Genomic DNA, 17,077 nt, shown 5'->3' with positions numbered 1-17,077 from the left:
TTACGGTGTGCAGAGCGCTGTCCCACGGGGGCTCACAGTCTTCATCCCCATTTTACAGATGAGGGAACTGAGGACTAGGGAATAATAATAATGGTGGCATTTGTTAAGCACTTACCATGTGCCAAGCACTGTTCTAAGCGCTGGGGAGGTTACAAGGCAATCAGGTGGTCCCACGGGGGGCTCCCAGTCTTCATCCCCATTTTACAGATGAGGGAACTGAGGACAAGGGAATAATAATAAAGATGACATTTATGAAGCGCTTACTATGTGCCAAGCGCTGTTCTAAGCGCTTGGGAAGTACAAGTCGGTAACAGATGGAGACGGTCATTCATTCATTCAATTATATCGATTGATCGCTGTGTGCAGAACACTGGACTTCTTTCAGAGCACTTCTTTCAGACTTCTTGCAGAGCACCTTCTTTCCTCTCCCCCTCGTCCCCCTCTCCATCCCCCCGTCTTACCTCCTTCCCTTCCCCACAGCACCTGTATATATGTATATATGGTTGTACATATTTATTACTCTATTTATTTATTTTACTTGTACATTTCTATCCTACTTATTTTATTTTGTTGGTATGTTTGGTTCTGTTCTCTGTCTCCCCCTTTTAGACTGTGAGCCCACTGTTGGGTAGGGACTGTCTCTATGTGATGCCAATTTGTACTTCCCAAGCGCTTAGTACAGTGCTCTGCACATAGTAAGCGCTCAATAAATACGATTGATTGATTGATTGATTGGACTAAGCGCTTGGGAAGAACAAGTTGGGCACCTAGAGAGACGGGTCCCGCCGTCGACCCCCGGCCCACAATGCCCTCCCTCCGCACATCCTCCAAGCTAGCTCTCTTCCAAGCCCTACTGAGGGCTCACCTCCTCCAGGAGGCCTTCCCACACTCAGCCCCCTTTTCCCTCTCCCCCCCTCCGCCCTACCTCCGTCCCCTCCCCACAGCACCTGAATGTACTTATTACTCTATTTTACTTGTACATATTGACTATCCTATTTATTCTATTTTGTTAATGTTAATGTCTGTCTCCCTTCTAATAATAATTTTGGCATTAAGCGCTTACTATGTGCAAAGCAGTTCTAAGCGCTGGGAAAGTTGCAAGGTGATCAGGTTGTCCCATGGGGGGCTCGGTTTTAATCCCCATTTTGGCTGTCAGGTTCCCAGCCCACAACCAAGTTTACCAGGCTAACGCAGACGCATGCCTTGCCCAAGGTCAAGGCTGGGATATCAGGCCTGTGCTCCTTCCACTAAGCCAAGCTGCCTCTTCCATTCATTCAATTGTATTTATGGAGCACTTTCTGCCCAAAGTCACGCAGCTTACAAGTATGCACTTCTTCCCATGATTCTTTGGTCCCATTTATTTATTTAATACCGTTGAATAAACATCATTTATTCAATGGTATTTATTGGGCACTTACTGTGTGCACAGCACTGCAGTAAGCACTTGGTTAAGTACAAGTTCCCATATGAAGATGGTCCCTACTCAAAACTGGGCTCAGTCTAGGAGGGGGAAATATACAAGTTTACTATTTTACATATTTACTATTCTATCATTCTTTGACCCTACGTCATTCATTCAGTCGTACTTAGTGGGTGCGTACTGTGTGCACAGCACTGTAGTAAGCACTCTGCACAGTAGACACGTGGCAGTTGGGATTCGAACCCATGACCTCTGACTCCAAAGTGTTCTTTCCACCGAGCCACGCTGCTTCTCATGTCTGCTGTGAGACTTTGGGCAAGTCACAGTTACCTCATCTGTAAAATGGGGGTTAAGACTGTGAGCCCCCCTGTGGGACAACCTGATCACCTTCAATCCCCCCACTGCTTTGCACATAGTAAGCACTTAAATACTATCATTACCATTATTATTAACCGGTACCTACCACAGTGCTCGGCACATGGTGAGCACTTAAATGCCATCATTACTCACCTTGTAACCTCCCCAGTGCTTTACACATAGTAAGCACTTAAATACCATTATTATTAATTGAAGCTATATACATTCCATCCACTACCCCAAAACCGGCCGCAAACAGATGACTCAAACCCAAACTCCAGAATGCGGATATTTATTTCACGCCTTTGGGGATGGGATAGAAGAATCCGGGATCGCCAAGGTGCAGCTCTGAAGCCTCCCGGGAAGCCTGCAAGATAAGAAGCCGTGAGGGTCGTGTGATGATTGTGGCTCTCCCCGGCCGAAGCCCAGGCCCGGGTGGGCGCTTGTCATTAATTCAATCGTATGTATTGAGCGCCTACTGTGTGCAGAGCACTGGACTAAGCGCTTGGGAAGTCCAAGTTGGCAACATCTAGAGACGGTCCCTACCCAACAGCGGGCTCACAGTCTAGAAGGGGGGAGAACAGACAACAAAACAAAAACTTGGACAGGTGTCAAGTCCCCAGAACAAAAAGAATTAAAGTAAATCAATTAGGGCTATATCCCTAAGTGCTCTGAGGCTGAAGGTGGGGTGAGTGAAGGGTAAAAAAAAATCCAGGCACAAGGGTGCCACAGAAAGGAGACGGGGCTGGAGAAGTGAGGGCTTAAGCGGGGAAGGTATGTTGGAGATGGGATTTAAATAAGGCTTTGAAGGGGGTGGCTGAAGGTTTTTCATTTCTTCGTTCCATCGTATTTGAGCGCTAACTGTGTGCAGAGCACTGGACTAAGCACTTGGGAAGGACAAGTTGGCAACATAGAGACACGGTCCCTACCCAACGACGGACTCAGTCTTGAAGGGGGAGACGGACAAAAAACATGGAGACAGGTGTCCAAAACGTCAGAACAATTAGAATTAATGGGGATGAAGGCTGTGAGCCCCCCGTTGGACAGCCTGATCACCTTGTAACTGCCCCAGCGCTTATTACAGTGCTTTGCACATAGTAAGCGCTTGATAAATGCCATCATTATTATTATTAACTTCTGAGCCTCAGTTACCGCATCTGTAAAGTGGGGATGAAGACTGTGAGCCCCATGTGGGACAACCTGATCACCTTCAATCCCCCAAGTGGTTAGAACAGTGCTTTGCACATAGTAAGCGCTTAATACCATCATTATTAACTTCTCTGAGCCTCAGTTACCTCATCTGCAAAACGGGTGTGAAGACTGAGCCCCACGTGGGACAACCTGAGCACCTTGTATCCCCCCCGCGCTTAGAACAGTGCTTTGCATAGTAAGCGCTTAATAAATGCCATCATTATCATTATTAACTTCTCTGAGCCTCAGTTAGCTCATCTGCAAAATGGGGGTGAAGACTGTGAGCCCCATGTGGGACACCCTGAGCAACTTGTATCCCCCCCCAGCGCTTAAAACAGTTCTTTGCGCATCATAGTAAGCGCTTAACAAATGCCATAATCCTTATTATTACAAGTTGGCAACATCTAGAGACGGTCCCTTCCCAACAGCGGGCCCACAGTCTAGAATGGGGAGAACAGACAACAAAACAAAACATATCAACATTAAAATAAATAGAATATGTACAAGTAAAATGGAATAGAGTAATTAATACGTCCAAATCTATTTGTCCCGGCGAGAGAGGATAGAACCGGCGGATGGGCGACCACCGGCACCGAAGACATAGCGGCGGGGAGGCCGGAGCCCCTTCCCTCTACCTCCGAACATTACGGGGAACGGGACTGCGCACCCGGACCCCGCCAAGAAATAGAGGATATAGTCAATGTTACTTATTGAGCGCCTAATGTGTGCAGAGCACTGGACTAAGCGCTCAAACGACGGTCACTCGCAGCCTCTCTCAGAGAGCAGCACCACTCACCCGCTCGACGCCCGCAGGAAATGAAAAGAACGCAATGGCGCCGCAGCGCTCCTTTATATAGCTGTGACAAGCCCCGCCCCTCTCCCTGATTGGTCCGTCCTTCCCTAGGGCGGGAAGTTCGGCCGCCGATGCTCCCCCCATGACTCTGATTGGTCCAGCCTTTCTTAGTGGGCGGAGCCTAGATGGGCTTTTTTTAATTGGTTCTCTGCCCGCCCCTTCCAGGCTCTGATTGGTCCGTCCGTACCTAGGTAGGGGCGGTCGCCCTTCAATTCTTAGTCGTGGCTCCACCCCCTCCATGACTCTGATTGGTCCAGCCTTCCTCAACGGGAGGAGCCTGGAGGGGCATTTTAAATTGGTTTTCGCCCCGCCCCTTTCCAGGCTCTGATTGGTCCGTCCGTACCTAGGTAGGGGCGGTCGCCCTTCAATTCTTTGTCGTCGCTCCACCCCCCCATGACTCTGATTGGTCCAGCCTTCCTCAACGGGAGGAGCCTGGAGGGGCATTTTAAATTGGTTTTCGCCCCGCCCCTTTCCAGGCTCTGATTGGTCCGTCCGTACCTAGGTAGGGGCGGTCGCCCTTCAATTCTTTGTCGTCCCTCCACCCCCCATGACTCTGATTGGTCCAGCCTTCCTCAACGGGAGGGGCCTGGAGGGGCTTTTTTTTTATTGGTTCTCTCCCCGCCCCCTTCCAGGCTCTGATTGGTCCGTCCGTACCTAGGTAGGGGCGGTCGCCCTTCACTCGGCTGTCGTCACCCCCGCCATGACTCTGATTGGCCCAGCCTTCCTCAACGGGAGGGGCCTGGAGGGGCTTTTTTAATTGGTTTTCGCCCCGCCCCTTTCCAGGCTCTGATTGGTCCGTCTGTACCTAGGTAGGCGGTCGCCCTTCACTCGGCTGTCGTCGCCCCCGCCATGACTCTGATTGATTCAGCCTTCCTCAACGGGAGGGGCCTGGAGGGGCTTTTTTAATTGGTTTTGCCCCGCCCCTTTCCAGGCTCTGATTGGTCCGTCCGTACTTAGGTAGGGGCGGTGGCCCTTCAATCTGCTGTCGTCGCTCCACCCCCCATGTCTCTGATTAGTCCATCCTTCCATCGGTGGGCGGGGCCTAGAGGGCCTTTTTTTATTGGTTCTCGCCCGGCCCCCTTCCAGGCTCTGATTGGTCCGTCCGTACCTAGATAGGGGCGGTCGCCCTTCAATCGGCTGTCGTCGCTCCACCCCCCATGACTCTGATTGGTCCATCCTTCCTCAGTGGGAGGAGCCTGGTTTTTTTATTGGTTCTCTCCCCGCCCCCTTCCAGGCTCTGATTGGTCCGTCCGTACCTAGGTAGGGGCGGTCGCCCTTCAATCGGCTGTCGTCGCTCCCCCCCCCCCCATGACTCTGATTGGTCCAGCCTTCCCTAGGGCGGGATGTTCGGCCTTCGTATTCATTCATTCATTCAATCGTATTTATTGAGCGCTTACTGTGTGCAGAGCACCGGACTAAGCGCTTGGGAAGTACAAGTCGGCAACATACAGAGACAGTCCCTACCCAACAAGGGGCTCACAGTCTAGAAGGGGGAGACAGACAACAAAACAAAACATGTGGACGGTCGTCAGAATAAATAGAAGTAAAGCTAGATGCACATCATTAACAAATAGAATAGTAAATATGTACAAGTAAAATAAATAGAGTAATAAATCTGTACAAACATATATACAGGTGCTGTGGGGAGGGGAAGGAGGTAGGGCGGGGGGGATGGGGAGGGGGAGAGGAAAGAGGGGGCTCAGTGTGGGAAGGCCTCCTGGAGGAGGTGAGCTCTCAATAGGGCTTTGAAGGGAGGAAGAGAGCTAGCTTGGAGGATGTGCGGAGGGAGGGAATTCCGGGCCAGGGGGAGGACGGGGGCCGGGGGTCGACGGCGGGACAGCCCCCTGTGGGACAACCTGATCACCATGTAACCTCCCCAGCGCTTAGAACCGTGCTTTGCACGTAGTAAGCGCTTAAGAAATGCCATTATTATTATTACTCGTTGCCCCATTCCCCCTTTCTCTGATTCAAGCGCGTAGTCCAGTGCTCTGCACACAGGAAGCGCTCAATAAATACGATCGATTGATTGATTGATTGGTCCATCCTTCCCTCGGTGGGCGGGGCCTCAAGTGGCTTTATATACAGAATATATATTTAATATTTTTATTTAAAACATTTTTATTTAAAATATATAAATATAAACCACTATACAAATAAATATGCATATATATTGGTCTAGCTCCGCCCCCAAAGCTCTGATTGGTCATCCTTCCCTCAATGGGCGGGGCCGGCCAGTGGCTTTTATATATTGGCGTAGCCCCGCCCCCGGCGCTCTGATTGGTCCATCCTTCCCTCGGTGAGCGGGGCCGGCAACCCTCTTTTACATATTGGCCTAGCTCCGCCCCCAAGGCTCTGATTGGTCCATCCTTCCCTCGGTAGGCGGGGCCGGTAACTCTATTTTACGTGTTAGCCTAGCCCCGCCCCCAGCACTCTGATTGGTCCATCCTTCCCTCGGTGAGCGGGGCCGGCAAACCTCTTTTACATATTGGCCTAGCTCCGCCTCCCCGGCTCTGATTGGTCCACCCTTCCCTCGGTAGGCGGGGCCGGCAATTCTCTTTTTACAGATTAGCGTAGCCCCGCCCCCAGCGCGCTGATTGGTCCATCCTTCCCTCGGTGGGCGAGCTTTTATCTAGTGGTTAACACCCCCCAGCCTCTGATTGGTCCATTCTTCCTCCGGTAGAGGAAGTGGGCAGCCATACAGCAGGCCCCGCCCCTCCCCTCGACTCTGATTGGCCTATCCTCCCCGGGAGAGGAGAGCCCGGTCTCTGATTGGTTGATCCGTGCAGTTGGGGGCGGAGCTTGCCAAACCACGCTAGGAGCGGAAGGCGCGGGCGGCGTTGGGGCGGCCATGGGAGCCCCCGGAGGGAAGATCAACAGGCCACGCACGGTGATTGATTGATAGATATATTGATTGATTGATTGACACCCCACACCTTTTAATAATAATAATAACAATGATGGCATTTATTAAGCGCTTACTATGTGCAAAGCACTGTTCTAAGCGCTGAGAAGGTTACAAGGGGATCAGGTTGTCCCACGGGGGGCTCCCAGTCTTCATCCCCATTTGACAGAGGAAGGAACTGAGGCCTAGAGATGTTAGTAATAATAATAATGATGGCGTTTGTTAAGCGCTTACTATGTGCCAAGCACTGTTCTAAGTGCTGGGGGGATACAAGGTGATCAGGTTGTCCCACACGGGGCTCAGTTTTCATCCCCATTTTACAGATGAGGAAACTGAGGTGCAGAGAAATGAATAATAATAATATGATGGTAATTGTTAAGCGCTTACTATGTGCAAAGTGCTGTTCTAAATGCAAGGGGAGGTTACAAGATGATCAGGTTGTCCCACGGGGGGCTCCCAGTCTTCACCCCCATTTTACAGAGGAGGGAACTGAGGCCCAGAGAAGTTAGTAATAATAATAATGATGGCGTTTGTTAAGCGCTTACTATGTGCCAAGCACTGTTCCAAGCGCTGGCAACCTGATCAGCTTGTAACCTCCCCAGCGCTTAGAACAGTGCTTGGCACATAGTAAGCGCTTAGCAAATACCATCATTATTATCATTATTATTATTATTATTAGAAGGTGATCAGGTTGTCCCATGGGGGGCTCACAGTCCTCATCCCCATTTTACAGAGGAGGGAGCTGAGGCCCAGAGAAGCTAGTAGTAATAATAATGATGGCATTTATTAAGCGCTTACTATGGGCCAAGCACTGTTCTAAGCGCTGGGAAGGTTACAAGGTGATCAGGTTGTCCCACGGGGGGCTCCCAGTCTTCATCCCCATTTTACAGAGGAGGGAACTGAGGCCTAGAGAAGTTAGTAATAATAATAATGATGGCGTTTGTTAAGCGCTTACTATGGGCCAAGCACTGTTCTAAGCACTGGGAAGGTTACAAGGTGATCAGGCTGTCCCACGGGGGGCTCACAGTCTTCATCCCCATTTTACAGAGGAGGGAACTGAGGCCCAGAGAAGTTAGTAATAATAATAATGATGGCGTTTGTTAAGCGCCTACTATGGGCCAAGCACTGTTCTAAGCGCTGGGAAGTTTACAAGGTGATCAGGTTGTCCCACGGGGGGCTCACAGTCTTCATCCCCATTTGACAGAGGAGGAAACTGAGGCCCAGAGAAGTTAGTAATAATAATAATGATGGTGTTTGTTAAGCGCTTACTATGGGCCAAGCTCTGTTCTAAGCGCTGGGAAGGTTACATGGTGATCAGGTTGTCCCATGGGGGGCTCACAGTCTTCACCCCCATTTTACAGAGGAGGGAACTGAGGCCCAGAGAAGTTAATAATGCGTTTGTTAAGCGCTTACTACTTGCTATGCAGTGTTCTAAAAGCTGGGAACGTTACAAGGTGATCAGGTTGTCCCACGGGGGGCTCCCAGTCTTCATCCCCATTTTACAGAGGAGGGAACTGAGGCCTAGAGAAGTTAGTAATAATAATAATGATGGCGTTTGTTAAGTGCTTACTATGTGCCAAGCACCGTTGTAAGCGCTGGGAAGGTTACAAGGTGATGAGGTTGTCCCACGGGGGGCTCAGTCTTAATCGCCACTTTACAGATGAGGTCACCGAGGCACAGAGAGGTTAAGCGACTTGCCCAGAGTCACCCAGCTGACAATTGGCGGAGCCGGGATTTGAACCCATGACCTCTGACTCCAAAGCCCGGGCTCTTTCCACTGAGCCACGCTGCTTCTCTTTTCCCCCCAATTTCTGCTTTACCCCGCAGGACCCCAGCTTTTCCGACCCGCTCCTTCCCTGTTGGTTTTGGTTTTTTATTTAACGCAGGCCCCTACCCTCGGCCTAACCCGGTTTCTTTATCCTTAGGTTGACTTTTCTCACCCCCTGCCTCCACCCCATGGAGCCCACACGTGGTGAAAGGAACGAATAATAATAATCACTGTGCTATTTTTCCTTTTTCCTCTTTTTCCCCTTTTTATTACTCTATTGCTATTATTAGATTTATTACTCTGTTTTACTTGTACATATTTACTACTCTGTTTTATTAATTCATTCAATCGACTTTATTGAGCGCTTACTGTGTGCAGAGCGCAGTACTAAGCGCTCGGATCATTTAATCATTGTTAAAATAATTGATACTAATTGATCATTTGTTTTATTAATGATGTGTATATAGCTATAATTCTCTTTGTTCTGACGATTTTGACACCTGTCTCCATGTTTTGTTTTGTTGTCAGTCCCCCCCTTTTAGACTGTGAGCCCGTTGTTGGGTAGGGACCGTCTCTATATGTTGCCGACTTGTACTTCCCAAGTGCTTAGTACAGTGCTCTGCACATAGTAAGCGCTCAATAAATACGGTTGAATGAATGAATGAATTTGTTAGGCGGTTACTTGGCTCCAGGCACTGTACTAAGCGCCGGGGTGGATACAGACTGAGCCCCCTTATTCCTCTCCTCCTCCCCATCACCCCCCCCACCTCCTTCCCCTCCCTACAGCACTTGTATATATTTGTACAGATTTATCACTATTTATTTTACTTGTATATATGTACTCTATTTTATTAAAGATGTGCATTTAGCTTTAATTCTATTTGTTCTGACGACTTGACACCTGTCCACATGTTTTGTTTTGTTGTCTGTCTCCCCCTTCTAGACTGTGAGCCCGTTGTTGGGTAGGGACCGTCTCTAGATGTTGCCGACTTGTCCTTCCCAAGCGCTTAGTCCAGTGCTGTGCACACAGTAAGCGCCCAATAAATACGATTGAATGAATGAATGAATGCAAGCAAATCAGGTTGGACACAGTTCCTGTCCCACGTGGGGCTCCCAGGCTTAATCCCCATTTTCCAGATGAGGGAACTGAGGCCCAGAGAAGCGATGTGACTTGCCCAAGGTCACAAAGTGGACAAAAGTTGGAGCCGGGATTAGAATAATAATAATAATAACGATGGCATTTGTTAAGTGCTTACTATGTGCAAAGCGCTGTTCTAAGCGCTGGGGGAGATACAAGGTGATCGGGTTGTCCCACGAAGGGCTTACAGTCTTAGTCCCCATTTTAGAGATGAGGGAACTGAGGCCCAGAGAAGTTAAGTGACTTGAGCCCCACTACTAATAATGATGGCATTTATGAAGTGCTTACTATGTGCCAAGCACTGTTCTAAGCACTGGGGTAGATACAAGGTAATCAGGGTGTCCCCCATGGGGCTCACAGTCTTCATCCCCAGTTTACAGATGAGGTAGCTGAGGGACTGAGCCCCCTCCCCACCCCCCCACCTTACCTCCTTCCCCTCCCCACAGTACCTGTATATATGTATATGTGTTTGTACGAATTTATTACTCTATTTATTTTATTTGCACATATTTATTCTATTTATTTTATTTTGTTAATATGTTTTGTTTTGTTGTCTGTCTCCCCCTTCTAGACTGTGAGCCCACTGTTGGGTAGGGACCGTCTCTAGATGTTGCCAACTTGGACGTCCCAAGCGCTTAGTCCAGTGCTGTGCACACAGCAAGTGCTCAATAAATACGATTGAGTGAATGAATGAAAGTTATGTTGCCGACATGTCCTTCCCAAGCGCTTAGTCCAGTGCTCTGCACACAGGAAGCGCTCAATAAATACGATTGAATGAAGTGGCTTGGCCAAAGTCACACAGCAGAACCTCTCGCTGGTCACCAAGGGCCTCTTTGGGGTGAAGATGAAGCTGGAACTGGTGAAGCGGGGTGGGGATGTTGAAGTGTCGTCTCTTTCTCTTTTTAGACTGTGAGTCCACTTCTAGACTGTGAGCCCACTGTTGGGTAGGGGCCGTCTCTATATGTTGCCAACTTGTACTTCCCAAGCGCTTAGTACAGTGCTCTGCGCACAGTAAGCGCTCAATAAATACGATTGATTGATTGATTGATTGATTTCATCTTGCCCCGCGCCCCAGGAACTGGGAAAGAAGCTGTTCAAGAGGCGTCGGGTGCTGAACCGGGAGCGGCGGCGGCGGCACCGAGTGTTTGGTGCCGTGGTGGACGAGGGCCTCATCACTCATCATCACCTCAAGAAGAGAGCGTGAGTATCAGCCCAAGGCATCCAACAACCCTTGTCCTTACATTAATAATAATCACGGTATTTGTTAAGCACTGGCTGTGCGCCAAACGCTGTATTAAGCGCCAGTCGGGTTGCACACAGTCTCCCAGTCTCCAACCCCATTCATTCATTCAATCGTATTTATTGAGCGCTTACTGTGTGCAGAGCACTGGACTAAGCGCTTGGGAAGTCCAAGTTGGCAACATATAGAGACCGGTCCCTACCCAACAGCAGGCTCACAGTCTAGAAGGGGGAGACAGACAACAAAACAAAACATATTAACAAAACAAAATAAATAGAATAGTATATATGTACAAGTAAAATAAATGAAGTAAAATAAACCCCATCTTGCAGGTGAGGAAACTGAGGCACAGAGAAGTGAAGTGACTTGCCCGCGTTTGCACAGCAGACAAGGTGGGGGGAGCCGGGAGTAGAACCCAGCTCCTTCTCGGACTTCCAGGCCTGTGCTTTTTCCACTCGTAGAGAAGCAGCGTGGCTCAGTGGAAAGAGCCTGGGCTTTGGAGTCAGAGGTCATGGGTTCAAATCTCGGCTCCGCCAGTTGTCAGTTGCGTGACCTTGGGCAAGTCACTTAACTTCTCTGTGCCTCAGTTCCCTCATCTGTAAAATGGGGATGAAGACTGTGAGCCCGCTGTTGGGTCGGGACCGTCTCTATATGTTGCCAACTTGTATTTCCCAAGCGCTTAGTACAGTGCTCTGCACACAGTAAGCGCTCAATAAATATGATTGAATGAATGAAGACTGAGACCCCCATGGGACAACCTGATCACCTTGTAAGCTCCCCAGTACTTAGAACAGTGCTTTGCACATAGGAAGCGCTTAATAAATGCCATTATTATTATTATTATTATCCACACTGCTTCTCTGTGCTCTTTCCACCAGCCCCCTCTTACTCAGAATCCTCCTCTCCAATTATAACTAACTAACCCAATTAGGGCAGCTGACCAGCCAGGAGAATTCTTATCAGAGACCCCAGGGAAAACCCCCTCAGTCCCCCTTCCCAGGAAACCTAACCTGGCAGGAGAATTCTTATCAGAGACCCCAGGGAAAACCCCCTCAATCCCCCTTCCCAATAAACTCCAACCTGGCAAGAGAATTCTTATCAGAGACCACAGGGAAAACCCCCTCAATCCCCCTTCCCAATAAACCAAACCTGGCAGGAGAATTTTTATCAGAGACCCCAGGGAAAACCCCCTCAATCCCCCTTTCCAGTAACCCTAACCTGGCAGGAGAATTCTTATCAGAGGCCCCAGGGCAAACCTCCTCAATCCCCCTTCCCAGGAAACCTAACCTGGCAGGAGAATTCTTATCAGAGACCCCAGGGAAAACCCCCTCCATCCCCCTTCCCAGAAAACCTAACCTGGCAGGAGAATGTTTATCAGAGACCCCAGGGAAAACCCCCTCAATACCCCTTCCCAATAAACCTAACCTGGCTGGAGAATTCTTATCAGAGAACCCAGGGAAACCCCCTTCAATCCCCCTTCCCAATAAACTCTAACCTGGCAAGAGAATTCTTATCAGAGACCTCAGGGAAAACCCCCTCAATCCCCCTTCCCAATAAACCTAACCTGGCAGGGGAATTCTTATCAGAGACCCCAGGGAAAACCCCCTCAATCCCCCTTCCCAATAAACCTAACCTGGCAGGAGAATTCTTATCAGAGACCCCAGGGAAAACCCCCTCAATCCCCCTTCCCAGTAAACCTAACCTGGCAGGAGAATTCTTATCAGGGACCCCAGGGAAAACCCCCTCAAGCCCCCTTCCCAATAAACCTAACCTGGCAGGAGAATTCTTATCAGAGACCCCAGGGAAAACCCCCTCAATTCCCCCTTCCCAGTAAACCTAACCTGGCAGGAGAATGTTTATCAGAGACCCCAGGGAAAACCCCCTCCATCCCCCTTTCCAGTAAACCTAACCTGGCAGGAGAATTCTTATCAGAGACCCCAGGGAAAACCCCCTCAATCCCCCTTCCCAATAAACCTAACCTGGCAAGAGAATGTTTATCAGAGACCCCAGGGAAAACCCCCTCAATCCCCCTTCCCAATAAACCTAACCTGGCAGGAGAATTCTTATCAGAGACCCCAGGAAAAACCCCCTCAATCCCCCTTCCCAATAAACGTAACCTGGCAGAAGAATTCTTATCAGAGACCCCAGGGAAAACCCCCTCAATCCCCCTTCCCAATAAACCTAACCTGGCAGGAGAATTCTTATCAGAGACCCCAGGGAAACCCCCCTCAATCCCCCTTCCCAATCAACTCTAACCTGGGAAGAGAATTCTTATCAGAGACCCCAGGGAAAACCCCCTCAATCCCCCTTCCCAATAAACATAACCTGGCAAGTGACTGTTTATCAGAGACCCCAGGGAAAACCCCCTCAATCCCCCTTCCCAATAAACCTAACCTGGCAGGAGAATTCTTATCAGAGACCCCAGGGAAAACCCCCTCAATCCCCCTTCCCAGTAAACCTAACCTTGAAGGAGAATTCTTATCAGAGACCCCAGGGAAAACCCCCTCAATCCCCCTTCCCAATAAACCTAACCTGGCAGGAGAATTCTTATCAGAGACCCCAGGGAAAACCCCCTCAATCCCCCTTCCCAGTAAACCTAACCTGGCAGGAGAATTCTTTATCAGAGACCCCAGGGAAAACCCCCCTCAATCTCTTTTCCCAGTAAACCTAACCTGGCAGGAGAATTCTTATCAGAGACCCCAGGGAAAACCCCCTCAATCCCCCTTCCCAGTAAACTTAACCTTGAAGGAGAAGTCTTATCAGAAACCCATGGGAAAACCCCCTCAATCCCCCTTCCCAATAAACCTAACCTGGCAGGAGAATTCTTATCAGAGACCCCAGGGAAAACCCCCTCAATCCCCCTTCCCAGTAAACCTAACCTGGCAGGAGAATTCTTTATCAGAGACCCCAGGGAAAACCCCCCTCAATCTCTTTTCCCAGTAAACCTAACCTGGCAGGAGAATTCTTATCAGAGACCCCAGGGAAAACCCCCTCAATCCCCCTTCCCAGTAAACTTAACCTTGAAGGAGAAGTCTTATCAGAAACCCATGGGAAAACCCCCTCAATCCCCCTTCCCAATAAACCTAACCTGGCAGGAGAATTCTTATCAGAGACCCCAGGGAAAACCCCCTCAATCCCCCTTCCCAGTAAACCTAACCTTGAAGGAGAATTCTTATCAGAGACCCCAGGGAAAACCCCCTCAATCCCCCTTCCCAATAAACCTAACCTGGCAGGAGAATTCTTATCAGAGACCCCAGGGGAAACCCCCTCAATCCCCCTTCCCAGTAAACCTAACCTGGCAGGAGAATTCTTATCAGAGACCCCAGGGAAAACCCCCCTCAATCTTTTTTCCCAGAAAACCTAACCTGGCAGGAGAATTCTTATCAGAGACCACAGGGAAAACCCCCTCAATCCCCCTTCCCAATAAACGTAACCTGGCAGGAGAATTCTTATCAGAGACCCCAGGGAAAACCCCTTCAATCCCCCTTCCCAGTAAACCTAACCTGGCAGGAGAATTCTTATCAGAGACCCCAGGGAAAACCCCTTCAATCCCCCTTCCCAGTAAACCTAACCTGGCAGGATAATTCTTATCAGAGACCCCAGGGAAAACCCCCTCAATCCCCCTTCCCAGTAAACCTAACCTGGCAGGAGAATTCTTACCAGAGGCCCCAGGGAAAACCCCCTCAATCCCCCTTCCCAATAAACCTAACCTTGCAGGAGAATTCTTATCAGAGACCCCAGGGAAAACCCCCTCAATCCTCCTTCCCAGTAAACCTAACCTTGAAGGAGAATTTTTATCAGAAACCCCAGGGAAAACCCCCTCAATCCCCCTTCCCAGTAAACCTAACCTTGAAGGAGAATTCTTATCAAAAACCCCAGGGAAAACCCCCTCAATCCCCCTTCCCAATAAACCTAACCTGGCAGGAGAATGCTTATCAGAGACCCCAGGGAAAACCCCCTCAATCCCCCTCCCCAGTAACTCTAACCTGGAGCCCACCCTCTCCCTTCTCCTTGAGAAGCAGCATGGCCTAATGGACATTCAGAAGGACCTGGGTTCTAATCCCAGCCCCGCCACTTGTCCGCCGTGTGACCCTGGGTGAGTCGCTTCACTTCTCTGTGCCTCAGTTACCTCATTTGTAAAATGGGGATTAAGACTGTGAGCTCCCCGTGGAACAGGAGCTCTGCCCAACACCATTTGCTTGTAATAGTAATAATAATGATGGCATTTATGAAGCGCTTACTATGTGCAAAGCACTGTTCTAAGCGCTGGGGAGGCTACAAGGTGATCACAGTCTTAATCCCCATTTTACAGATGAGGTAACTGAGGCCCAGAGAAGTGAAGTGACTTGCCCAGAGTCACACAGCTGACAGTTGGCGGAGCCGGGATCCACCCCAGCGATTGGTACTGCGCCTGGCACGTAGTAAGCGTCTAGCAAATGCCGCAATTACCATTCATTTTTATTAACATTCTCCATCCTGCTTCAGGTCCAGCACCCGGGCCAACATCACACTGTCAGGGAAGAAGCGCAGGAAACTGCTACAGCAGATCCGCCATGCTCAGAAGGAGAAGGCAGCAATGGAGGGTGAGCGTGGGGGAGACGGAGGTTGGTGGGGTGGGCGGGGGTCTGGGGGTCTTCTCGGGACGCCGCTCACTAAACTCCTTCATCCCCTTCCAGTGGAAGCCCCCGCAAAACCAGCCAGGACCAGTAAACCTTCCAGGCCTCCAAGGAGAAAGAAAACCAGAGCTGTGGTTATCCAGGATGTGGAGATGGAGGAGCTGTGAGGCAAAAGCTGAAATCCCTAGGGGAAGGCAGCGCTGACTCCCTTCCCCGTCATCCCCTTTCCCTCGGAACTCGGTCACGCCGCAAACGGGATGCGAAAATCCAAGTTCTGATTTTTTTCTCTCTTCTGAGGAAGTTTCAAGAGGGTTAGTTGTCCTCCGCTTTTATGGAGGAAGGAGAAGGAAGGCAGGCTGTAGCCACACCAATTCACCATAATAAAGTTATTGAACCGCCACGTGTGGGCTTTTGCGAGTGATTGTGGGAGGAGGTGATGATTGTTTTAGGTATGAAAAAATGCCACAGTTGTAATTACTAACGTGTTCTCTCTCTGGGCGGCCAGGGAACGTTCTCTTCTGTCTGGGTGAGCCCACTGTTGGGTAGGGACCGTCTCTATAGGTTGCCAACTTGGACTTCCCAAGCGCTTAGTACAGTGCTCTGCACACAGTAAGCTCTCAGTAAATACGATTGAGTGAATGAGTGAATGGCTTGGAGTGAGAGCTAAACCTGAGCAAGGCAGCGAAGGAAAGGCCTGGGAATTGTGCCGTTCGATTGGGCATTTCACGGAGTCACCGGGTAGAGACTCCTTAACGCCACCGACGTGGATTCACGTCACTCGGTCGATCGGCGGTATTGATTGGCATTTACTGTGTGCAGAGCACTCAACTGAGCGCCTGGGAGAGCCCGACCGGTGGAGTCGGTAGACACGTTCCGTGCTTACGAGGTACACTCGGAGTCTGGGGGGGGAGACAGACGATAAATTACAGATATGTCCGTGAGTCCCATGGGGCTGAAGACGGGGCGACTATCCAAGTGCCCAGACGACGCAGAAGGAAGAGCCGGTAGAGGAAATGGAATTAATGGGGGAAGGGCTTTTGGTGGAAATGTGATTTTAGTAAGGCTTTGGAGCGTGGAGAGTACTGATCTAGAGTGGGTAAGGGATTGGCCGCAAGGAAGATGAACGTTTAGACGGGAAGCTTGTCGTAGGCAAGGAATACGACTGCTATAATAATAATAATAATGGCATTTATTAAGCGCTTACTATGTGCAAAGCACTGTTCTAAGCGCTGGGGGGATATTAGGTGATCAGGTTGTCCCCCGTGGGGCTCACAGTCTTAATCCCATTTTACAGATGAGGTAACTGAGGCACAGAGAAGTTAAGTGGCTTGTCCAAGGTCCCACAGCTGACAAGTGGCGGAGCCGGAATTCGAACCCATGACCTCTGACTCCAAAGCCCGTGCTCTTTCCACTGAGCCACGCCGCTTTTCCAGTACTGTTACTCCTATACCGTTGTGTTGTGGTCTCCCAAGCAAGCAGTACGGTGCTCTGCACACGGTAAGCGCGCGATGAAATCTGACTGAAGGAACCACGAGTAGGATGATGTTAGATGAGTGAATTGTGGGGGCCGGGCTGCAGTGGGAAATCAGGGA

The 17,077-nt window shown here is 49.9% G+C and overlaps 1 protein-coding gene and 1 non-coding gene across 2 annotated transcripts; one reads left to right on the top strand and one right to left on the bottom strand.

Annotated features, from left to right (window-relative positions):
• Window positions 1-3,510: 3,510 nt before the first annotated feature.
• LOC119944441 lies at window positions 3,511-3,659 on the bottom strand. The gene has a single exon (XR_005455915.1). It is a non-coding gene; the product is annotated as a small nucleolar RNA SNORA57 (small nucleolar RNA).
• Window positions 3,660-6,632: 2,973 nt separating this feature from the next.
• On the top strand, window positions 6,633-15,885 carry C22H11orf98 (chromosome 22 C11orf98 homolog). Its single transcript, XM_038764794.1, has 4 exons — window positions 6,633-6,708; window positions 10,705-10,829; window positions 15,355-15,452; window positions 15,546-15,885. Exons 1-4 carry the CDS (start codon window positions 6,670-6,672, stop codon window positions 15,650-15,652), a joined length of 369 nt encoding a protein of 122 aa, XP_038620722.1. The 5' UTR covers window positions 6,633-6,669; the 3' UTR covers window positions 15,653-15,885.
• Window positions 15,886-17,077: the final 1,192 nt, after the last annotated feature.

This window comes from Tachyglossus aculeatus, chromosome 22, assembly GCF_015852505.1.
Source record: "Tachyglossus aculeatus isolate mTacAcu1 chromosome 22, mTacAcu1.pri, whole genome shotgun sequence".
Lineage (NCBI taxonomy): Eukaryota > Metazoa > Chordata > Mammalia > Monotremata > Tachyglossidae > Tachyglossus > Tachyglossus aculeatus.
This window is presented reverse-complemented; position numbering and strand designations above follow the sequence as displayed.

What these genes read in the sequence shown, in the direction of transcription:
- C22H11orf98 (XM_038764794.1), top strand. Translation starts at nt 6,670, where the DNA reads ATGGGAGCCCCCGGAGGGAAGATCAACAGGCCACGCACG. An exon ending in CATCACCTCAAGAAGAGAGC is followed by an intron (nt 10,830 to 15,354) that starts GTGAGTATCAGC and finishes ATCCTGCTTCAG; the next exon opens with GTCCAGCACCCGGGCCAACA. An exon ending in GGAGAAGGCAGCAATGGAGG is followed by an intron (nt 15,453 to 15,545) that starts GTGAGCGTGGGG and finishes ATCCCCTTCCAG; the next exon opens with TGGAAGCCCCCGCAAAACCA.